This window comes from Aquarana catesbeiana, linkage group LG03, assembly GCF_042186555.1.
Source record: "Aquarana catesbeiana isolate 2022-GZ linkage group LG03, ASM4218655v1, whole genome shotgun sequence".
In the NCBI taxonomy this organism is placed as follows: domain Eukaryota; kingdom Metazoa; phylum Chordata; class Amphibia; order Anura; family Ranidae; genus Aquarana; species Aquarana catesbeiana.
This window is the reverse complement of record NC_133326.1, coordinates 640,534,513-640,559,832: the sequence shown is the minus strand read 5'-3', so window position 1 is coordinate 640,559,832 and position 25,320 is coordinate 640,534,513. Positions and strand designations below refer to the sequence as shown.

The 25,320-nt window shown below is 43.8% G+C and overlaps 1 protein-coding gene across 3 annotated transcripts in view; it reads right to left on the bottom strand.

The window, feature by feature from the left end:
- Nucleotides 1–4,211: 4,211 nt before the first annotated feature.
- P2RY11 (purinergic receptor P2Y11) overlaps nt 4,212–25,320 on the bottom strand; it is a 142,978-nt gene continuing 121,869 nt past the window's right edge. For all 3 annotated transcript variants that reach the window (XM_073622543.1, XM_073622542.1, XM_073622544.1), the window contains one exon: nt 4,212–6,538. In XM_073622543.1, coding sequence (XP_073478644.1) covers nt 5,562–6,538 — 977 coding nt within the window. In that variant the 3' untranslated portion in view covers nt 4,212–5,561. The remainder of the gene's footprint in view (nt 6,539–25,320) is intronic.

Here is a 25,320-nt window from a genome sequence, read left to right as displayed (position 1 = left end):
AAGTTAAAAGAGGAGGTTAGGTTGAGAAGTGGTTGCAGTATTAACGTTGATTGAAATGTTAGTCACCTAGGATGATGGCAGGTACTTCAGAGGAGAGAAAATAGGGTAGCCATGTAGAGAAGTCATCCAGAAAGCGTGACACTGGTCCAGGTGGCCGATAAATGACTGCGACCCTCAGACAAGCTGGAGAGAAAAGATGAATGCAGTGCTCTTCGAAAGAGAGGAAGTTGTGGGAAGAACCTGGAAGGTGCATTGTGGGGAGAGGAGAAGTCTGATGCCACCTCCTTTTCGTCCACTGGGTCTGGTGGAGTGAGTCCAGAGGAGGCCACTGTGGGACAAGGCAGCTGGAGAGGTACTGTAGTGTTGAATTCCTGGAGGCAGGTTTCGGTAATAGCAAATAGATTAAGGGGTTTGAAGAGGAAAAGGTAATTGACAGAAGCTAGTTTGTTGAAGACTGAGCGGGCATTCCAGAGGGCACATGAAAGAGGGGGGCTGACTTGTGGAATCAGGGGAATTGGGATGAGGTGGGAGTTACGACTACTGTTGGAGGAGGTAGACAGCCATTTTTGGGTGTGGGAGGGCCGGGGTTTGGTGCGATGTCCCCAGACGTTAGGAGTAGTAGGAGGGTGGTAAGGCGAGAGTGAGGTTTATAGGAGGACAGACGCTGGAGTGGAAGTGGTGATACTGTGTGGGCTTAGAATGAGCAGGAGGTGACAAGTGCCATAATATTGAGTGGGCAGAAGAGAGGGAGATATGTACAGGTTTCGGGCTGGCTGGGGGTGGGGGGTAAAGAAATTAGAGTTTGAGGAGAGAGGACATTATAGCAAAGTTTGAGGAGAGAGGACATTATAGCAAAGATTAGTGTGAGCATGTTGGAGGGTGGGGAGATGGTAATAGAAGGACGGCTGAGGAACGTTAGAGGATGAAGGGGAACTTCCTATAAAATAGGTGTGGAACACTAATGGCTGTACTTGCTTTTTTGTAGCAGTGCCTTAGAGGAAGTGCCCGTGTACAAGTGCCAAACACTTGTCACCGGAGTGACACTTTGCGCAAGGAGTGGCCAGCCGTGCCAAGAAATGAACTACATTTATACAGGGATGGTGTGGGGGGGAAGATTCACAATTATTCAATTAGGAGCTGATAGAACCAGGCTTGTGGGGGGATGGGGTTTACAACCGGCCTGGACAGAGTGCAATGCAAGAGGGGGCAACAGGATAAGGTTAAATGTTTGATCTTGTCCAGAGCAGCGTAATACAAAATAAGCGACACTTTCAAAAAATAAAACAAGCAAGTATAGACAGCAGTTTCAAATTCTTAGTAAGGCAGAATTAGAGTTCAGTTAGGAGGCAATGTAGTCCAGTGTGTAAAAGAAGAGTGGAGTCTGTGCCGTTACCAGAGGGTACGAAGAGTCAGGTGGGAAATCTCAGACAGGTAGAGCGACCTTCAATGAAATGAAGGATAAACCCCTTATCTTAATTGTACAGAACTTCAGTACTTGCAGTTTAAAAACTGCTGCTTCCATTATCTTCTGGTCTTTTACAGGAAACGTTAACAAGGGATAGTGTAATCTCCAGCCAGCCTGCTAGCTTGAAGGGGGAGGTACATGAGGAGTGCCTTGCCATCCTAAGCTACAAGGCTGTGCGTTTCTATTGATGTACACAGTGTAGAGAAACATGACTCTAGTACCTGCATGTAAAGGATGCTGCAAGAGAAAGCCACCCTGAAACAAGAAAACCTGGGGCAGCCGTCATGGTACCAGCTTAAACTGAAAGACAGGCAAGGATAAAAAGTTGAAGAAGCTGCATAGTCAATAAGCTATGACATCAGCTGGTGAAAGTGCTTAAAACAACGGTTTAGTATCATAGACCTTCTGTGTCCCTGAATGGACTCCAAAAATTGATTTTACAGGGAGTACAATTTTTTCTCTGCTGTAGTCGAACTGATTGTAAAGAACCCGAAAGGCTTCACAGCTGTGTTCCCTTACCGGCAATGGAGGCGGCAGCACTCCACAGCCAATGGAAACATCAGCTGCGGTGCCGACATTGCTGGACTCCAGGACAGGTAAGTGGTCCTAATATTAAAACTCAGCAGCTACAGTATGTGTAGCTGCTGACTTAATTTTTTGAGGGGAAGGCGGAACTCCGCTTTAACCCCTTCCCAGCCAGTGTCATTTATACAGTGTCAGAGCACATTTTTAGCACTGATCACTGTAGAAATGTCACTGGTTCCCAAAAAAGTGTCAGGTGTCCGATCGGTCTGCTGCAATGTCGCAGTCCCACTAAAAACTGCTGATCACTGACATTACTAGTAAAAAATAAATAAATAAATAAAAATGCCATAAATCTATCCCCTATTTTGTAGATGCTATAACTTTTGTGCAAACCAATCAATATACGCTTATTGGGATTTTTTTTACCAAAAATATGTAGCAGAATATATATTGGCCTAAACTGATGAAGAAATGTGATTTTTACATTTTTTTTTATTAGATGTGTTTTATAGCATGAAGTAAAAAGAATTTTTTTTTTTTTTTCAAAATTGTAGGTCTTTTAGTTTCTAGCGCAAAAAATAAAAACTGCAGAGGTGATCAAATACTACCAAAAGAAAGCTTTATTTGTGGGGAAAAAAAGACAGGGCACAGCGGCGCATGACCACGCAATTGTCAGTTAAAGTGGATGTAAACCCAATGTCATCCTTTCTAAACTACAGCCATGGGGGTTATCTATAAGGATATACATGCCTCCTGCATGTATCTTTACCTGTCAAATGTCTCCCCTCTGTCTGTTATTAGACCCAAAAAACTGCATATTCTGTGGGTGGGTCTGTTGTCTTGAGCTCGGTGGGTGGAGTTGTGATGTCAGTAGACTCCCCGCCCACCTCTACACTCCCCTGTGTATTTCTAACACTGAACTTCTGCTATGATCTCTAACATCCAGTGAAAAGACAGGAAAGTAACCACATGACTTCAGCATGCCAAATCATACTGAGGTGTGGAACAGCCAATCCTTGCAGAGCTGCTGAAGAAAGGAGTGGGGGAGGGAATAAAAAAAACACTGCATGTGTCTTAGGCTAATGCACGAGATGTAAATCACCTGTCACTCACAGCAAGGGGGAGTATTTGACAAAGTTTTTCTCAGTTTGTCAAGAATTATCTCACTGAACAATAAAAGAGGATTGCTCAGAGATGGATTAACTCTGTGTGGCAAGACTGGGCTCAAATGATAGGAAATCTTATACTCTACAGTATGATATAAATTTTTTTTTTTTTTTTTTTCGGATTTACATCCACTTTAAAGTAATAGTGACATATCGCAAAAAATGGCCTGGTCATTAAGAGGGTAAAACCTTCCGGTAGTTAAGTAGGTTACTGTTAGTTGTTCATTTGATGTACTATTAGATCAGCCTTTCTCAACCTTTTCAACACAGAGGAACCCTTGAAATAGTTCCCCAGTTTCAGGGAACCCCTGCTGAAAATTTGAAACCTACAACTCGTGATACATTAGTGTGATGGTCAGTGGGAAGAATGGTCCTTACACTTGTTGTCATTGGGAAGAATTACCTCCTTACAGATAGCTAAAAAGATCAGTGGTGTCAGTGGGAACTTATCTGAGAGGCAGAAATTGCTCAATGCTGAAGGAACCCCTAGCAACCTCTGGAGGAACCCTAGTTGAGAATCGCTGTATTAGATGTATTGATATTACTGTTTAAAGTTTGCATTGTTTAGGATAATGTGGTCAGACTCTTTCCTGATTTTGTGTGGTATAAATTATGTGTGAATTTTCAATAGAGAGTTCCAGTTTGCACCTAAGCTAGTGTCGTCTAGTTCTTGGGTGCAAGTCTTAGCTATAATACCTGGTTCCAGAGGAGAGAAAGCTGTATCTTGGCAGAGGTGCCAGGCAGTCCATCATGAAGACATTTTAGACAATTGTGCACATTTAACCTTATGGCAACAATTTGGGGAAGGCCTTTTTTTTTTTTTCTCCAAAAATCTTGTAGAAAGCTTTCCTAGTAAAGTGAAGGCAGTTATAGATGCATAGGTGGACAACTTCATATTAATGTCCGTGGATTTGGAATCGGACATCCCACAAACTCGTATAAGTGTGATGGTCAGGTGGTCAAACTTTTTAACTATAAATATGCCTTTCGTTGCTGATTTTGGAAGGGGTCGAACCATAAATTACCATTTGGTTTCGCCAAGTACAAACAGATACTTAAAAGCAGATTTGTTTTTATTTTGCGCACATTCTTGTAAAAGCATAAAACATTACAATATGTTCATTTTCCTCTTGTTTGCAAGGCAAAGTAACAGGCTCACTTTAAACTCGCAGCCCTCCCTTGCTACTTATACTCACCAGCAATTAATCCACCATATCACCTATCACCGTTTGCCTGCTAGAGTAATGTGAAATGCCAATTACTTTGTGCATGGAAAATGTATGACTCTCCCCGACCAGCCAATAATACAGCGCCAGGTGTCTTAAGCAGGCAAACGCCAGGCCCAAGCACCATCATGTTGTATGAGAGCTCTAGGTAACTCTGTCAACAAGATTACCTTACACAGGATGCTTTCAAGTCACTTTGGCAGGCAAAAGTAACACCACAGGGGAAGTGGAGTTGGGGTAGGGTGCTAGGCAATTAAAGACGGCCATACATGGATCTAAATTTGGCCGGTTCAGCGGGGATCTGATCAGTCAACTTCTGTACAACCAGCCTGTTGGGTTTTTACCCAAACCATCAGTTGTTCTGTCAGCTGGGAAGGCTCTCGCAACACTAATAGCACAGCGGGAGTGAATCCTCCATTTACATCAAGTGTGTGGATGGGGGAATTGGGTCATTTTGTTTTCATTCAACCCACTGGCCTAATGTATGGCCAACTTAAAAGGGATGTTCACCCAAAAGGGGAAGTTCTGCTTGTTTGCATACCCCCATCCCCTCCACTGCCACATTTGGAACTTTTGAGGGGGAGCAGGTAGCTGGTTTTGACTATGTTCACCCCCCACCCTTCCCGAAGCCTCCTGGGACACATCAAAGGTCCCGGAAGACAACAGAACCATTCACAAAGTGCAGCGTGATTCGCACAAGTGCAGTAGGAAACCAGCTGTGAAAGTCGCAAGCCTTCATTGCTGGTTTTCCTTACTTACGATGCCGGTGCCTGCACCTGAAGCCTATTGAAGAATCGGTTTGGGTGAAGACATTAATCTCTGGACAGGTAAGTGTCCTTATATTAAAAGTCAGCAGCTACAGTATTTACATTTTTTGGGGGGAGCCTGGAGCTCCTCTTTAAGTGAGCCTGTTTAAAGCGGTGCAATAAGCTTATACAATAGGTGAATTTCTTGTGATGTTAGAAGAAACAGTTATTGGGGATTGTTGGTCACATAAAACAAACGTGGCTGCACAAAAATCAGTTACTTTCTCCAAAAAATTCTTCTGTCTTATTAAGCATATATCGTCATGTCTGGGTTTCATTTTCTTATTTGGCTCATGTCCATACATTGGACTTTTGCTAGTTTTCCCAATGTCCTCAGTACTTTAATACTGGTCTAGTACAATCACCAAGAAGATTAAAGTCGAATGCTCTCAGGAGGTTTCTCTTCCTGTCCTTTACAGCAGCCAAGTTTTGCCCGAACATTGTCCATCACAGAAGTGTACAACAACGGGTGGATACAAGGGTTCAGTGCCACCAGTCCCCGTGTAACTTGAAATGCGGAATGTAGAAAAGAAGAATGTTTGCAATTCTTTGGCCATATTCTGCTTGCAAGGTTCAGGTTCCTCAGGATGTGGTAGGGCAGGAAAGAGATGGTGTACAGTAACACTACCACACAGACCATGGTTACCACTTTTTTCTTTTCCCTTGATTCCAGTCCATGGCTTTTCCATACAGCTCGAGCTATGCCTGTATAGGATATAAGAGTGATGATAAATGGAAGGCCACAGCCGAAGCCGGCAAGAAATAAGCTGTATGGCAAGTAGGACCTTAGTTGGCTGTCCAGTGCAGTTCCTAAGCACTCTGTCTTGTGTCCCTCATCCTTCAAGGTTGAGAATTTAAACACGGGAGAAGAAATTGCAGCAACTATAAGCCACACTGCCACACTTGCCAGCTTGCCGTGTTTACTCTCCACTCTACCCCTGGCATAAAATGGGTACACAACTCCGATGCAGCGGTTGACACTGATGCAGGTGATAAAGAATATGCTTCCATAAAGATTACAATGGAAAAGAAATCGTTCCACTTTACAAAGGGCGACACCAAAGATCCATTTTTTTCCCATTGAGTAGTATGCCACCAGGAGAGGCAGAGACAAGGCGTAGGCCAAGTCACTCACAGCAAGGTTGAGAGAGAAGATAATTCCAGCATGACGGTTCTTGGATCCTCCTAGCAGCCATATGGCAAAACCATTTCCTAACACGGCTAAAATAAACTCCACCACGTACACTGGGGCCAGGAAGGTAGTCTGAACATAAGCAAAGGAAAAGGTGCAGTTCAGCGCCATAGATGCGCGCTCCTCAGAAAAAAGATCTGGGTCGTCAATAGCGAGACCTGAAATGAAGAGAAATACATGTTAATATATCAGACTACAAATATAATTTAAAAAAGCAGAGGGTGCAATCAGCGCAGAAATATATATAATGAAGAATTATAAAACAAACCCCCCTCGTATGCAAGCTGAACACTGAATAGAATTTTCACAAAAAATCCAAAATAGTAAATGTTAAAACATAGTATAAGTGCAGCGCAAACGAAAATTCCCAAAGGTTGCTGAACAACAAGTCCCAGAATATTTTTTTCAATGTAGTGATGCGAAAAAGTCCAGAAAGTTGATGGGCAACAAGTCCCAGAAAGCCTTCACCAGTGATGATAAATCCACCTCCACCTCAGGTCTTATCTACTCTCACCTCAAAGCATGGACTCCTGAGGTAGTCATGCAAGCAGATCCCAATATATCAAATGGGTTGAAGCGGATCACACACTCATTTCCAGACTCCTCAGAAACAAATATGGACACCAAACCATAAATGATAAAAGGAAAAGATCTAAGTGCTCACTGTATGTTAATAAAAGTTTTAATTGTGTCCAAACACGGACTACTCACATGTAAACAGTTAGGTACAGGCATAAACAAGCATGTGTCAGTCTGATTCCGAAGGGCAGCAGCGGGTGACGTTATACACAGCCTTCCCCCCGTACGCGTTACGTTCCCGTGAACTTCCTCGGCGGGGCGTGGCTACGGCGTCACTCGTCAGTCAATATATAGGAGGCCACTGTTATGGCAACAACCGACGCCAAACACAGCGGGGCAGGGCCACGACGTAAAGCCGTCAGCCTAGTCCAAATGCGCCGCTGTTATGGCAACGGTCGACGCCACACTAAGCGGCACCGAATGCACCTCTACAGCCAATGAAAGAAACCAAGCCATATAAAAAGCTTCTAGACTTTCATCTTATCTCAGCTTTGGTTATTAATAATCTAAACTTCCCGTGTATTTATACACAGCAAGAAAGTGTATAAAAATCTAAATGCAAATAAAGCAGAGTACAAATAGAGTTAAAACACTGCCCTCATGTGGATAATAATAATATCACATCCATAAAATGGTATATTAACCCCTCCTCGCCGAGCGTACGCAGATGTGCGTACTCGGCATTTCAGGGTTATACCGGGATGATGCCCGCAGCTGCAGGCATTTTATTTTATTTATTTATTGTACTTATATAGCGCCGTCAATTTACACAGTGCTTTTACATATACATTGTACATTCACATCAGTCCCTACCCTCAAGGAGCTTACAATCTAAGGTCCCTAACTCACATTCATACATACTAGGGACAATTTTAGACAGGATCCAATTAACCTACCAGCATGTCTTTGGAGTGTGGGAGGAAACCGGAGTACCCGGAGGAAACCCACGCAGGCACAGGGAGAACATGCAAACTCCAGGCAGGTAGTGTCGTGGTTGGGATTCGAACCAGCGACCCTTCTTACTGCTAGGTGAGAGTGCTACCACCACACCACCGTGCCGCCAGTACCATTGTTTAGAGCCGGCGATCGGCTATCTGAATATAACAACCGATGCGGCTAAAAGCTGCTTGGCTGTTATACCAGAGGAGCGGGAGGGGACGTCCCGCCCCCTCCCGCTGCTCTTACCGGGCCTCCCGTTCGATCGGGAGGCCCGGTGACCAATTGGCTGCCTCCGGCGGCTGGGGGTGGGCTGGAGCAGCAATAAAAGTCATCAAAATTTTTTTTTTAACACAATTTATAAATATATTATTAAATAAAATAAATAAGAAATTTTTTTTTTTTTAAAAGCGCCCCCGTCCCCGCGAGCTCGTGCGGCAAAGAAAACGCATACGGAAGTCATGCCCGCATATGTAAATGGTGTTCAAATCACACATGTGAGGTATCGCCGCGATCGTCAGAGTGAGAGCAATAATTCTAGCCCTAGACCTCCTCTAACTCTAACCTGGTAACCGTTAAAAAAAATTTAAAGTGTCACCTATGGAAATTCTTCGGTACCATAGTTTGTCGCCATTCCATGAGTGCGTGCAATTATAAAGGGTGACATGTTTGGTATCTATTTACTCGGTGTAACATCATCTTTCACATTATACAAAAAAAATGGGGTGACTTTACTGTTTGGATTTTTTAAAATTCATGAAAGTGTCCCTTTTCCCAAAAATTTGCGTTCAAAACACCACTGCACAAATACCGTGTGATATAAAATCTTGCAACAATCTCCATTTTATTCTCTAGATTCTCTGCTAAAAATATATATATAATGTTTGGGGGTTCTAAGTAATTTTCTAGCAAAAAATATGGATTTTAGCTTGTAAACACCAAATTTCAAAAATAGGCTTAGTCATGAAAGGGTTAAATATTAACATCACCCGATGCTATCCTTCAAAATCTATAACAGTCAAACACATTACCAATACAATAAAAATACATTAAAAAAATACAATAAAAAGTAAAAAAATATACTAAAAATTATACCTTAAAAATATGTTAAAAATCCATATAAAAAGTTATTACTATAAAATTAATGAAAAATGAAGAGGTGGAATTTATTTGTCAGGGATGAAGCAGCTAAGGTCAAAGTCGACATTTAACCCTTCAGGTGTCAAAACCTTAGTCTCTACAATCCAATAAGATTCTCTTTGACTAATGTGGCGGATATGATTTGAATTTTGGAAGAAGGTTATATTCTTTTTTTCCTATTCTTCTTTTTTTTTTTTATTATTCTATTCTTTTCTATTGTATTCAAATTTGAAATTATTCTATTTGAAGTTTGATTTTAGAAGATAGTTATATTCAATTTTATTCCTTTATTTTGTTCTATTCTATTCTTTTATTTTCTATTCTGTCCCTTTATTTTCTATTCAATTTTTTATAGTCTATTATTTCCTATTCTGTTTTACACTTTATTATATTCTATTATTTTATTTTCTGTTCTATTCTTTTCCATTCTATTCTATTCTTTTATATTCCTTTAATTTTTATATTTTATTCTTTTCTAAAATTCGAATTCAATTAGAAAACTATTCAAATTGGATTAGAAAACTATTTGAATTCTAATTTCGTCCGAAATTTGGTTTAGTTATTTCAGATTTATTTAAATTCGTTACTATGGAAATTCGGATCTGAATACATAGCCCCATTCACCTGCCCAGGAGGAGCTTATATTCTACCGTCTGTACCTTAGCCATACAAGCACACACATAAGTTTTGGCATCAATTAAATCTGGACCCATTGAACATTTTTGCATGTTTTTGGACCATGGGGGGAAAATCTCACAAACCATACAGGAAATGTGGGCATATTTCATAGAGAGCAAGGAACACAGAATCTTAGCCCTGGAAGGCCGGAGTACTAACCATCTACCTTCTATATTTCAGCTCCCCTGCTTCCCACTCCCATCAGTGGCTTAGCTCTCCCCTCTCCCAGCACTGACTCAGCAGCTCAGCTCTCGCTGCTCCCTCTCCCAGCACTGACTCAGCAGCTCAGCTCTCGCTGCTCCCTCTCCCAGCACTGACTGACTTAGCAGCTCAGCTCTCGCTGCTCCCTCTCCCAGCACTGACTGACTTAGCAGCTCAGCTCTCACTGCTCCCTCTCCCAGCACTGACTCAGCAGCTCACTTCTCGCTGCTCCCTCTCCCAGCACTGACTCAGCAGCTCACTTCTCGCTGTTCCCTCTCCCAGCACTGACTCAGCAGCTCAGCTCTCGCTGCTCCCTCTCCCAGCACTGACTCAGCAGCTCAGCTCTCGCTGCTCCCTCTCCCAGCACTGACTTAGCAGCTCAGCTCTCTCTGCTCCCTCTCCCAGCACTGACACAGCAGCTCACTTCTCGCTGCTCCCTCTCCCAGCACTGACACAGCAGCTCACTTCTCGCTGCTCCCTCTCCCAGCACTGACTCAGCAGCTCACTTCTCGCTGCTCCCTCTCCCAGCACTGACTCAGCAGCTCACTTCTCGCTGCTCCCTCTCCCAGCACTGACTCAGCAGCTCAGCTCTCGCTGCTCCCTCTCCCAGCACTGACTCAGCAGCTCAGCTCTCGCTGCTCCCTCTCCCAGCACTGACTTAGCAGCTCAGCTCTCGCTGCTCCCTCTCCCAGCACTGACTTAGCAGCTCAGCTCTCGCTGCTCCCTCTCCCAGCACTGACACAGCAGCTCACTTCTCGCTGCTCCCTCTCCCAGCACTGACACAGCAGCTCACTTCTCGCTGCTCCCTCTCCCAGCACTGACTCAGCAGCTCACTTCTCACTGCTCCCTCTCCCAGCACTGACTCAGCAGCTCACTTCTCACTTCTCCCATCACAGCAGTAAATATGCAGCCTTCTCTGGAAACAGGAGCAGGATGAGCTGAATTGCTGGGAGGATGACTTACAATGAATATCTCCAAAGTGCCTGGTAGCTACAGAGGTCAGCGAGGACTTGTTTAAGACTACTCACATTTGTGAATGCTCCCAAAAGCATTTCCATGCAAGAACGCCAATGGGGGATCCCAGCGATTAGCTGCGGGAGGCAACCCCAATGACAGCAATAGGAGACTGCCAGCTCCCGCACCAAATCTTTGTCACTCGCATGTAACCACTATGTGATCACTGCATAGTAAATACATGCAAGTGGCAAAGACGCCGGAAACCCCCTCTGGGGGTATAAATGCTGTCGGCTCCATGTGAATGTGGCCTTCCCTAGGTTCACACCTATGCGTTTTTTAGTGCAGTTTGCAGAAATGCACTACAGTCCATTTAACATGGTTTCCTATGGTACAAGTTCACAACTATGCATTTTGTGGCCGGAGTGTTTTTGAAAAAGAGTCGGGGACTTTTTTCCCAGCGATTTGTGGGTAATAGACTTCAATGGAATCGCACCAGAAACGCAAGTGACATGTTTGTGATGCGATTTTTTTATGTGTTTTGCGTTTTTTATTTTAACACTGTATATAGCTGGTTGCTAAGCAGGGGGCTGAGAAGCCGGCCTCTGCGTCCTTAACAACCGATGAGTCATCAGCTGTCAGCAGGGTTCCTCGCTGACAGCTGAATGTAAAGAAAAAAAAAATTGCGAAAAAGATGGCATGGGGTCCCCCCCCAGGTCCATACCAGGCCCTTCGGGTCTAGTATGGATTCGGAGGGGACCCCCCATGCCAACATTTTTTTTAAAAATGGCATGGGTCCCCCCAAAATCAATACCAAACCCTTGTTTGCAGCCTGGCAGGTCAGGAAAAGAAGGTGGACGAGGGAGCGCCCCCCCTCCTGAACCATACAAGGCCGCATGCCCTCAACATGAAGGGGATGGGTGCTTTGGGGGGGCTCTGCCCCCCAAAGCAACTTGCTCCATGTTGAGGGGGACAAGGGCCTCTTCCTGACAACCCTGGCCAGTGGTTGTCGGGGTCTGCGGGCGGGGAGCTTATTGGAATCTGGAAGCCCTACTTTAAGAACGGGGTCCCCAGATCCCGGGCCCCTCCCTTTGTAAATGGGTATTGGATACATTGTACCCCTACCCATTCACCTCAAAAAGCAGTGAATTGGAAAAAAAAGAGCCGGTTTTTGACAAGTCCCTTATTAAAAAAATAGCTCTGAGCCGTCTTCTCACGCCGCCGTTTCTCCCGCTACCGTCTTCTCTTGCCGCCGTCTCTCCAGGTGCCATCTTCTCCTGCCTCCATCTCTCCCTGAGCTGTCCTCTTGTGCTATCTTCTCCTGCGGCTGTCTTCCTCACCACCGGTTACCCGCTATAAAAAAAAAAGCCGCTCTTCTTCTGTGGCTCTCTTCCGCCTTTGTGTTGTCGCCCGCTGTCTGGCATCACTTATATAGCCATGAGGCGTGGCCATCCGATGACATCACCCGGAGAGGCCGCCCCTTGTGACATCATGGGAGAGACGGTGGCAGGGGAGACGGTGGCAGGAGAAGACATTCAGAGCTATTTTTTTTAAAAAAGGACTAAATCTGGCTCTTGTTTTTTTTTTTTTTTACATTTCACTGCTTTTTGAGGTGAATGGGTAGGGGTATGATGTACCCGATACCCATTTACATAGGTGGGGCGGGATCTGGAGGCCCCCTTCTTAAAGGGGGGCTTCCAGATTCTGATAAGCCCCTGCCCACAGACCCTGACAACCACTGGCCAGGGTTGTCGGGAAGAGGCCTTTGTCCCCAATGCAACCACCCCCCCCCCATGTTGAGGGCATGCGGCCTTGTATGGTTCAGGAGGCGGGAGGGCGTGCTCGCTCGTCCCCTCCCTTTCCTGACCTGCCGAGCTGCATACTCGGATAAGGGTGTTTTTTTTTTTAAACATTTTGGCGTGGGGGGGGGTCCCCTTTGAATCCATACTAGACCCTAAGGGCCTGGTATGGACCTGGGGCAGGGCTGGTGCAAGGATTTTTGACACCCTAGGCGAAACCTAATTTGCCCCACCCCTTTGCTCCACCACTGACTCCACCCCCTTTGCCCTGCCCATGTATACCCCACCTTTTTAATGAAGTGCCCATCAAATGCCGACGTACCAGCACCCATCAAATGCAGCCTAACAGTGCCCATCAATAAATGTTTGCTTGCTTCCCTTCATCTGAGAGTCGGGACACAGACACAGTCCTCCGCCACCTCTGACACTATGTGCGAACGGAGCAGCAGCTGCCTGCTGATGCTGAGACTTAGTTGCTTGCTGCAGAGGGAAGAGAGTAGGATCACCAGTGGCCGGCGCCCTAGACAGCAGTGCGCCCTAAGCGGCTGCCTAATTTGCCTAGTGGTAGCATCGGCCCTGCCTGTGCGGGGGCCCCATGCTGTTTTTTTTCGCAATTGTTTTTTGCTGGCAGTTTTTTCTTTTTTACATTCAGCTGTCAGCGGGGAACCCCACTGACAGCTGATGACTCATTGGTTATTAAGGATGTGGCAGTCAGTTACCCGGCTCCCTGCTTAACAACCAGCTATATACAGTGTGTTTACAGTGTGTTTAAAGAGAAAAAAAAAGGTAAAAAGCAAAATGCATGAAAACTGTATGCAAAAATGCATAAATAAACAAGGGTTTAAAAACAAAAAATGTGCCTAAAACGCATCTAGTGAAGCCGCATGTGAACATAGACCTAAAACTCGCTTAATGCTTGTTAACAATATATAAATACTTGAATGTCCATAGCCTGGCCTCAGGTTCACTTTAAAGTGGTTGTAAACCTCAGACACGAAGTATGAAAAAAAGCATATCCCTCTATAGTGTGAATTGTCTCAATCCAGACCATGAAGAGGCGAATTTACTAAAACTGGAGAGCGCATAATCTGGTGCAACTCTACATGGTAACCAATCAGCTTCCAGGCTTTTTGTCAAAGCTTAATTGAACAAGCTGAAGTTAGAAGCCGATTGGCTACCATGTACAGCTGCACCAGATTTTGCACTCTCCAGTTTAAGTAAATCAACCCCCAAGTGTCATTTCTGTCTGCTGCCTAATTTCTCTGCTATCAGTATGTGTCACCTCTGATAGATTTTCCTGACACCATGAGAAAAAAAGGTGACAGGGTTGGGAACTCCAGCACATGACCTGTGATAGACAGCCTCAGCTCTATTCCTGTGTGCTGTGTGAAGGGGGGGGGGGGATCCTTTCCCTCCAATCAGCTCTCAGAGCTCTCCTCACTGAGATCTGCAGAGTGTAACCTCAGACAAGCTGTATAAACTCTGCACTTTGTTTGGCTGTAGATAAGAGAATACTGCAGATAAACAGGTACAGCTTGTAGGAGGATTTGTTTCTTCTCAGTGTAACACCTGAAGCCAGTCACTTCACTGGGTATATTTAAGGGTTTACAACCACTTCTAAATGGTCTGATAAATGCTCAGAACATTCTACTATTTTGGCATACTTATTGAGCTGTTTGTTAAATTGGTTACACATAGGGAAGGTAAGCAAATGAAAATACAGAACAATACATATATTACTAGGATAGATACTGTACCAAAAGAGAGTATCTCCAATTAAGTTGCCAGTCAAAAAAAAAACTTGACAGCAGACCTCCGTCCAAAATCTTTTTTTATTCGTGGATATATCTAGGAAGGGTTAGAACATCTGTCAGGATTTTATTTTGAGAAAAGGTCACTAGACCCTCTCTACCAGTAAAGAGCCTATGCAAGTTACTCAGACTTATATACAGCAATCAGTGTAGCGCTGGACATAAGAGTGTAACTGGTGATTAGAAATTGGTGCACAATCTCTGATAATGCTAGGGTGTAATGCCGAATAAACAATGTAAATACACCAAAAATAATCATCTAAAGCTTATATCTATACAATACATAGTGATATTCCTTTTAAATATGGGACCATGCCAGAAATAGGTATGTGTGAAAAGAATAATAAAAGTGAAAAATAAAATAAAAAGTTCAAAAAAGTGTCCCAAATAACAATGTGTAAAATCCAAAAGAGATCCGGAGGAAGATATATTGCAGGATTCGGGAATATTCGATCCACCTCCCGTGCAGCCCACCACCAAATGGTAAAGATGAAGGCTTACCAGAAAGCCTGCGACCGCCCTTACTCAGGGGGGTCAGAACAAGCTTAGTTGTGGAAATGTCCAGGGATGATGGAGCCTCCGAGTCCTCTCTCACTACATCGGGCAGGCAGCCCACAGCAACGGGAACCCCGAAGAAGAAGTTCACAAGAATTCCCTCAATGTTTCTTCTCGGAAAAGGTCAGATATAAATGAGCAAAGATATGAACATGACTGGATGTCCAGACCGACAGGTAATGGCTCAGTAGTGCAAACCACATGGGTCTCAGCCCAACCCAGAATCCAGAAGAAGATCAATGAATCCAGCATGGGTTGACTGCATGGACTCCCTACATTGAGGGAATTCTTGTGAACTTCTTCTTCGGGGTTCCCGTTGCTGTGGGCTGCCTGCCCGATGTAGTGAGAGAGGACTCGGAGGCTCCATCATCCCTGGACATTTCCACAACTAAGCTTGTTCTGACCCCCCTGAGTAAGGGCGGTCGCAGGCTTTCTGGTAAGCCTTCATCTTTACCATTTGGTGGTGGGCTGCACGGGAGGTGGATCGAATATTCCCGAATCCTGCAATATATCTTCCTCCGGATCTCTTTTGGATTTTACACATTGTTATTTGGGACACTTTTTTGAACTTTTTATTTTATTTTTCACTTTTATTATTCTTTTCACACATACCTATTTCTGGCATGGTCCCATATTTAAAAGGAATATCACTATGTATTGTATAGATATAAGCTTTAGATGATTATTTTTGGTGTATTTACATTGTTTATTCGGCATTACACCCTAGCATTATCAGAGATTGTGCACCAATTTCTAATCACCAGTTACACTCTTATGTCCAGCGCTACACTGATTGCTGTATATTTGATCTTTGCCTTATATCGAGGTTATAGTGTTTAGCAGCAGGATTTTACTCAATCTTTGTCACTTACGATTCATTTATTTTTCACATCTTCACATTTATGCACGTAGCGCGGTTCCTTATTTATTTAAAGTTACTCAGACTACAAGGCCAATAGACATCTCCTCAATGATCATGCCGGAATGGAAGATGCATCTGTACATCTAAGGGGTTCTTGCATGGCAATGGCCGCCCACACAGTCTGGATGTTCGGTATTCAAATTAGTAGTCACACTTGACCATCACAATAGGTAAATGGTGCACCCAGACCTATGACTGGGTGATTGATCCATACAAACTTGCTAATATGACCAATTACTAATTAATTTACTTTGGTTGATCCTGGCAAAACTTTTTTTCACAATGGTTAAAGTAAAACTGAAGGAACAACTTCTAATTTTTGAAAAGAGTAGGGGAGGGTTATAATGCCTGACTCATTTTTTTCCCTCTTTGTCCCATTTGGGAGATTGCCCTTCATTTCCTGACCCATAGCCATAACAGGCTCTCTCTTCCTCTTCTGGTGACCACTCAGAATTTGGGATGAATAGGGTGAATCTTCCTGGCCATTTTCCTTTAGATTTACAAAAACCCATATAATATGAGGTCACATTTAAACACTTTTAATTTGTATGCAGTCAGGCAGGCCCTTACACTACATAGTTGAAGGTAAATCTAAGGAAAATTGAATTGAAAAGCTTTGTGGCCCGGCCACGTGAACTTCCCTGCCCGCTGACTTTTGCGTTTCTCAACCCGGGGTGCCGCAAGGAGGCCTCAGGCCTAAAGGACAAAAATGAGCACTGTGCTAACCCAGTACACAGAGGACAGAGAGCGCACCCTGAACTTCCTCCTTCTGGCTCTTTCCTCTCCTACTCTCCGCTGCTCAGTCAGCAATACAGAATGCAGTATGGGCTGCCTGCCCGCGTCCTGCCCACCGATGACTTCATTGGTTGCTAAGGACAGGTCGAGCGGCCCTGCCCAGGTTTATTTATTGCTGACTGGAGTATAGATAGCGGCAGAGAAGAGGAGAGGAGAGAGCCGGGAGGAGGAGGTTCGGGGTATGCTCTCTCTCCTCTCTGTGCCGTCTCCTGGGACCATCTAAAATATGCTGTCTGGCCCATAAATCCAAATGAGTGGAGGTATCTGAGTGGAGTAACTCATCCACTCCAGATCAGATTTGCACAGCTCAGACTGTATGGGGTTTGTTTACAGCCCCCTGTCCCCTCCCTATGCTGCTGGAGGTGATGGGGAGAGAGATCTCAGCTCCCACCTCCTCCCTGCTCTATCTCCTTCTCTGATGCTGTCACTACTCCTGTAGAGGGATGTGGTGGGATGAGAGCTTTTGTGTTAGGAGGGGGCATTTGGAGAGGGGAGGAGGAACATGCTTTGTGTCCAGAGGGGGAATTTGGGAGGGTGGGTGGGATTTGTGTTACAAGGGGGGGGATTTGTGTTACAAGGGGGGGGGATTTGTGCTAGGAAAGGGTATTGAGGGGCAGTGGCGTCGCTAGGGGGTGGCTTTTGGGGCTATAGCCCCGAATCTGGGGCTCATAGCCCCGAGTCTCTGCAGGGGTCCCCAAGGGGAGGGGAGGCTCTCTGGGGACCCTGATGTAAGTGGGGGGCTCTCTGGGGACCCTGATGCAGGGGGGAGGCTCTCTGGGGACCCTGATTTAAGGGACAGGCTCTCTGGGGACCCTGATTTAAGGGGGAGGCTCTCTGAGGACCCTGATTTAAGGGAGAGGCTCTCTGGGAACCCTGATGTAAGGGGGAGGCTCTCTGGAGATCCTAATGTAAGGGGGCTCTCTGGGGACCCTTATGTGAGGGGGGGGGCTCTCTGGGGATGTATACACACACAGGTATATTATATACATGTGTATGCCCGCCCAAGGGTATGACTTTCTTTACTACGTCGCCATGGGCTCTAGCCCCAGATCTTTTGTAGACCTAGCAACACCCCTGTTGAGGGGGATTTGTGCTAGCAGGGTGGTTATGGGGGGGATTTACAGACTCTGCCTCACAAAACCAAATAATGTGGTATTGTGACGGAAATAACATGTTTTCCAGCACTGCACAAAAACATGCTGCCTTTTGTAGTCTTGATGGCAGCCCCCATCTAGCACCTGTTTCAGGAGATAAAAGTAGCTTTAATGAAGAGAAAAATGCAAATGACTACATAAGTTCAGCAAGGCTTAGTGTATATTGGAGCACCTACAGTATACATACATTTTAAAGTTGCTTGCTGTTCTGTATCTGGCATTGCCAGGATATCCAAAAGCTCTTTTCCTGTAAACTAGGTTAGTCACAGGACATCCTGTCAGTCGAGGGACACGGCCCATTGTTCAGCTGTCTAAATGCCCGAGTAATACATAAAAGATTTCCTGTTGGCCAACATTGGCCAAGGAACACAGCACTCATAGTATGGTATACAAGACCCCTACCTGGATGCAGTAAAGTTCTTATAATACTTACAATGTTAAAAAAAAAAAAAGAAAAAAACATTTTTTTTTTTTTTTTTACTTGTCAGGTTGCTCTAACCTCTTCCCACCCATGCTATAGCCGAAAGACGGGCTCACATTGTCGGTAGGGCATCTATGGACGTCATCCTGTGATTGAGCTTCCTGCGCACCCCCTGCACTCATTGGTGATCGCTGTGTGTCCTTTGGGGGTAAAGAGCCAATCACAGCGGCTCTTTACCATGTGACCAGCTGTGTCCAATCAGAGCTGATCACAGTGTAAACAGTATTTGCCAGTTATCGGTAGTCCTGGCATATCCACACAGGAGACATCTATATTGATAATCAGGGCCCTGATCTTCATTGTCCTGATTATCAGTGCAGCCCCATCAGTGCCCATCAGTCAGGGTTGCCGACCTCCCGCAGCATTTTTTACTGACAAAACATGGGTATTTTACTGACAGAGCACTTTTTTTACTGACAACCTGAAAAATTACAGAACTCCTATTAAAACCTAACACAGTGAATATTTGAACAGTATAAACATGATATGGAAACACTGACAATACCCATAACAAAGTAATTTGCATTATTACACTTAAAAAGTCAACACAGCATGAGATTATCACCCCCTGATATTTACTGACAGTTGTAAAAAAAAAACTGCCATCAGTACCCATCAGTGATGCCAATCAATGCCCATCAATGCCACCTATCAGTGCCCATCAATGCCTCCTCATCAGTGCCACCTATCAGTGCCCATCAGTGAAGGAGAAAAATTACTGTATTTAGAACTTTTTATGACAAACTTAGAATAAAATATTTTTCTCAAAACTTTGTTTAGCAAAAAATAAAAAAACCCAGTGGTGATTAACCGCTTGCCGCCCGCCCGCCGTCATTTGACAGCGGCACAATGGCTCCCCTGTGCAAATCGCTGTTGCTGTACGGCGGCCACTTTAAGGGGTATAGGTATAGCCCCCGCTGCGGTACTGAGGAGCGATGCGCGTGCCCGACGGGTCCGACGGGCACACGCGATCGCTCCTGACAGAGTCAGAACGAGGATCTGTGTGTGTAAACACACAAATCCACGTTCTGACAGTGGAGAGGAGACAGCTTGTGTGCTCCCAGTATATAGGAACACCGATCAGTCTCCTCCCCCAGGCAGTCCCATTCCCCCCACAGTTAGAACACACTGAGGGAACACAGTTAACCCCTTGATCGCCCCCTAGTGTTATCCCCTTCCCTGCCAGTGTCATTTAAACAGTAATCAGTGGCTATTTTTAGCTCTGATCACTGTATAATACTGTATATATACTGGTCCCAAAAAAGTGTCAAAAGTGGCCAATTTGTCTGACGCAATATCGCAATCCCAATAAAAAAAAAAAAAAATCACAGATCGCTGCCATTACTAGTAAAAAAAAATTAAAATTTAAAATAAAAATGCCATAAATCTACAACAGAGTGACAGTAAAACAATAGCGCTGACGCGTTTCGGCAATAGCCTTAGTCGTAGCACATGTAACACATGTTACATATCGCCGCGTACAGTGTGAGTAAGTGAGAGCAATAAGTCTAACACCAGACCTCCTCTGTAACACTGTACTGATACCTACAGGGGGCTTTTAAAGTGTCCCCTATAGAAAATATAGGGTACTGAAGTTTGTCGCCATTTCACTGGCGCACGTGAATTTAAGGTTTGGCATGTTGGATATCTATTTACTCGGTGCAACCTTATCTTTTATATTTTACCAAAAATTTGGGTGATTTATTGTGTTTGTTTGCCCTAAAATTCACATTTGTGTGTTTTTTTACTGAAATTTTGCGCTTCATAGACCTTTGCGATAATATCGTGTGACATACAAAATTGCAACTACCACTATTTTATTCTCTGGGTTGTCTGCTTTCAGAAAATATATAATATTTGTGCGTTTTGTGTAATCTTCAGGTCTAAAATTATTTTTTAAACATGTGTGCAAAAAAATGCAAAAATGGCTCTGGCAGCGAAAGGGTTAAATATGCATGATGGATTAATGGATTACATGATGGATTGATGGATTAGTAGCAACCTGAAACAAAAGAAAACAAATGCAGTCACCACATCTAAGGACTGTTAAGCTGCAATAGATTCCATTTTTGCTTTGGGATGTAGAAATGCTCACTTTCCACCAGACTACGTACCCGTGCGTCATCCGACTGAGTGGTTATACTGGCATGATGCCTACAGCTTGCAGGCATCATCCCAGTATCTTTTTTTTATACTGGAGCACTTTCTTGGAAAAGCAATCCTAGTGGCTAAATAGGACCCCCTCCTGCCACCTTCCTAGGCTGTCCTGACCCACTGGGGAACCCAGGGTTGCAGCTGCCGGAAATGGCCCTGATTATCTCTATTGTCTAAGAAACCATAAGCAACGTCACTTCCAGTTTCACCAGTTCACCAACAAACCATTACTGGCTTAAAAAAAGCATCTTGGTATGATACAAACCTTTTAAGGTCAGATGAGATGTCTGGCGTCTAATAGACACCAGATTTCGCAATAAAGAGGACCTGTCGCTGCCTATAGCTATCACAAGGGTTGTTTACATTCCTTGAGATAAAAATAAAAAAGTGATAAAAAAAAAAAATTCTAAAGGTTCAGTGTAAAAAAAAAAAAAAAAATGAATAAATAATACAATTAAACGAAAAAATGTAAAGCTAATGCATACGTCCCACATCGTACATAAACGGTGATTGCACCACACATGTGAGATATCACCACCACTGTCAGATCAAGAGCAATAATTTGAGCACCAGGCTTCCTGTGTAAATCTAAAGCGGTAACCTGTAAATTCTTTAAGATGATATGACACATATAAGGAGTCTGAAAGGCTGCACACCCAGAATAACAAAATGTTGTAGGAAAGGAAAATTTCCCCGTGGGGTTTTTTTTTAGCAGCAATTGTGAGTCAACGAATTTATAAAAATATAAATGATTTTATTATAAAAAAAAAACCAAATGGACAATATAAACACATAAGTTAAAACATGAGCTCTGGGTATATACAATGTGAGACTAATACATTAGAAAAGGGGAAAAAATCACAATATTGACAATACCATAAAGGTTGGAAAAAGGATGAAATTGTGTTTATATTGTCCATTTGCTTTTTTGATAATAAAATCATTTATATTTTTATAAATTCGTTGACTCACAATTGCTGCTAAAAAAAAAACCCCAGGGGGAAATTTTCCTTTCCTACAACCTGTAAAAGCTTTTAAAGCATCGCCTATGGATAATATAAATTTACGTCGTTTGTCGCCGTTCCATGTGTGTGCGCAAAATTGAAGGCATGACATGTTTGGTATCTATTTACTCTGCGTAACATCATCTTTTATATATTTTCAAAACAATTGGGTATTACATTGTGGTTTTGTGCATTCAAATTCATTAAAGTGTATTTAATCCCCAAAAATTGGGTTTGAAAACCACTGTGCAAATATTGTGTGACATAAAAAAAAATAAAAAAATTGCAGCACCCACCATTTTATTCTCTAGGGCCTCTGATTTAAAAAAAAACCCATATATATATATATATATATATATATATATAATGTGTGGGTTCTATGTAATTTTCTAGCAAAACATAGATTTTTTACATGTACGTACGACAGGTTAGAAAATGGGCTGGTCTTCAAGTGGATAAAAGTATGACAGTTTAATCTGGTAGGAGTATTTTTTTTTTTTTTTTTTTTAGAGATTCAATTCAGCAGCAAAACAAGCTATTCCTGGCCTAATCATGCAATCCCTAACACTAAACTAAAAGCGTTAACAATATACTTGCCTAATGCTGAGCCTCAAGTAGCAGCTCTCTCCAAAATCCCACAGCACCAAGATCCCGTTGCCAAAACGCCCGGGCAGTGCAAAGCCCTAGAAACAACCTTGGCTTATCAGGCAGACCTTGTAGTATATACGCTGCTAAAGCTGAGTAATTCAGAAACTCTCAGCTTGTGCTGTTATGTCAGAGACGGGGGCAAGTTTCGTTAGACAAGTCACTGTGATTATTTTAAAGATATGGTGCGAATTCCGTTGAAGAGAAAGCCACAGAAGCACAAAATTTCACACCTTTTAGAAAAAGCAGTGGCGTAGCGTGGGTTGTCAGCACCCGGGGCAAGGCAAGTAATTTGCGCCCCCCCCAACCTGCGGACTTTTGGCTATCCCTGAGTCCCTTCAAATACAATACCTGATTCCTATACTGACCACTACACTACATTGTCCACTACACTGACCACTATACTATACTGACCTCTATACTATACTGTCCACTATATTACACTGACCACTACACTGTCCACTATACTACACTACACTGACCACCATACTACACTGACCACTATACTACACTGTCCACTATACTACACTATACTGACCACCATACTACACTGTCCACTATACTACACTACACTGACCACCATACTACACTGTCCACTATACTACACTATACTGACCACCATACTACACTACACTGACCACCATACTACACTACACTGACCACCATACTACACTGTCCACTATACTACACTATACTGACCACCATACTACACTGTCCACTATACTACACTACACTGACCGCCATACTACACTGTCCACTATACTACACTACACTGTCCACTATACTACACTATATTGACCACCATACTACACTGTCCACTATACTGACCACCATACTACACTACACTGACCACCATACTACACTGTCCACTATACTACACTGACCACTATACTACACTACACTGTCCACTATACTACACTACACTGACCACCATACTACACTGACCACTATAGTACACTGTCCACTATACTACACTGACCACTATACTACACTACACTGTCCACTATACTACACTATACTGACCACCATACTACACTGACCACTATACTACAATGACCCCTATACTACACTGACCACCACACTATACTGACAACCATACTACACTGTCCACTATACTACCCTACACTGCCCACTATACTGACCACCATACTACACTATACTGACCACCATACTACACTGACCACTATACTACACTGACCACTATACTACACTATACTGTCCACTATACTATCCACTACACTAACCACTATACTACACTACACTGACCACCATACTACACTACACTGACCACCATACTGTCCACTATACTACACTACACTGACCACCATACTACACTGACCACTATAGTACACTGTCCACTATACTACACTATACTGACCACCATACTACACTGACCACTATACTACAATGACCCCTATACTACACTGACCACCACACTATACTGACAACCATACTAGACTGTCCACTATACTACCCTACACTGCCCACTATACTGACCACCATACTACACTATACTGACCACCATACTACACTGACCACTATACTACACTGACCACTATACTACACTATACTGTCCACTATACTATCCACTACACTAACCACTATACTACACTACACTGACCACCATACTACACTACACTGACCACCATACTGTCCACTATACTGACCACTATACTACACTACACTGACCACCATACTACACTGACCACTATAGTACACTGTCCACTATACTACACTATACTGACCACCATACTACACTGACCACTATACTACAATGACCCCTATACTACACTGACCACCACACTATACTGACAACCAAACTACACTGTCCACTATACTACCCTACACTGCCCACTATACTGACCACCATACTACACTATACTGACCACCATACTACACTGACCACTATACTACACTATACTGTCCACTATACTATCCACTACACTAACCACTATACTACACTACACTGACCACCATACTGTCCACTATACTGACCACCATACTACACTGACCACCATACTACACTGACCACCATACTACACTATACTATCCACTATACTATACTGTCCACTACACTAACCACTACACTACACTGTCCACTATACTACACTATACTAACCACCATACTACACTGTCCACTACACTACACTGTCCACTATACTGACCACCATACTACACTACACTGACCACTATACTACACTACACTGACCACCATACTACACTGACCACCATACTACACTACACTGTCCACTATGCTAACCACTATACTATACTACACTAACCACTACACTGTCCACTACACTGCCCCCCATAGTGACCACTACACTACACTGACCTCCATACTATACTACACTGTCCTGCCTACAGTCTCTCTCGCCCCCCCCCCCAAGACTCTCACTCACCTTCTTATCCTGGCTGCATCGATCCAGAGAAGGAGAAGACAGCGGTGGCTCACATTCTTCTCTCCCATGCGCTCTGCCTGCTGCAATGTTCAGTGTCCAGCGCCCTGTGATTGGGCGTATGGGGGGTCATGTGCGGAGGCGGGACTTCAGGAGCAATCGAGGACAGGCCAGCCCTACGCCTCACATGACCCCCATACACCCAATCACAGGGCGCCGGACACTTACCATGGCGGCCGGAGCGTGGGGACACAGAATTAGAAATTAGGAGGAGGCAGCCAGTGACACATACTGGCGCCCCCCTAATTATCGCGCCCGGGGCGACGGCACCCCCTGCACCCCCCACGCTACGCCACTGAGTAAAAGCATATATTGTTAAATGTGCATTCAGTCACATTCTGTTCTTTTATATCTGCGTTTGACTTGCCAGAAGTAAAAAAGAACTTTTAATAAAATTTTAGTTGCACAGCATTTGCCCTTTTAACTACTTGCCTACAGGGCACTTTTACCCCCTTCCTGCCCAGGCCAATTTTCAGCTTTCAGCGCTGTCGCACTTTGAATGACAATTGCGCGGCCATGCAACGCTGTACCCAAACAACATTTTTGTTGTTTTTTTGAGACAGATAGAGCTTTCTTTTGTTGGTATTTAATCAACACTGGTTTTTTATTTTTTTGCTAAAAAAAGAAAAAAGACCGAAAATTTTGAAAAAAAAAAAGGTTTTTTAGTTTCCAT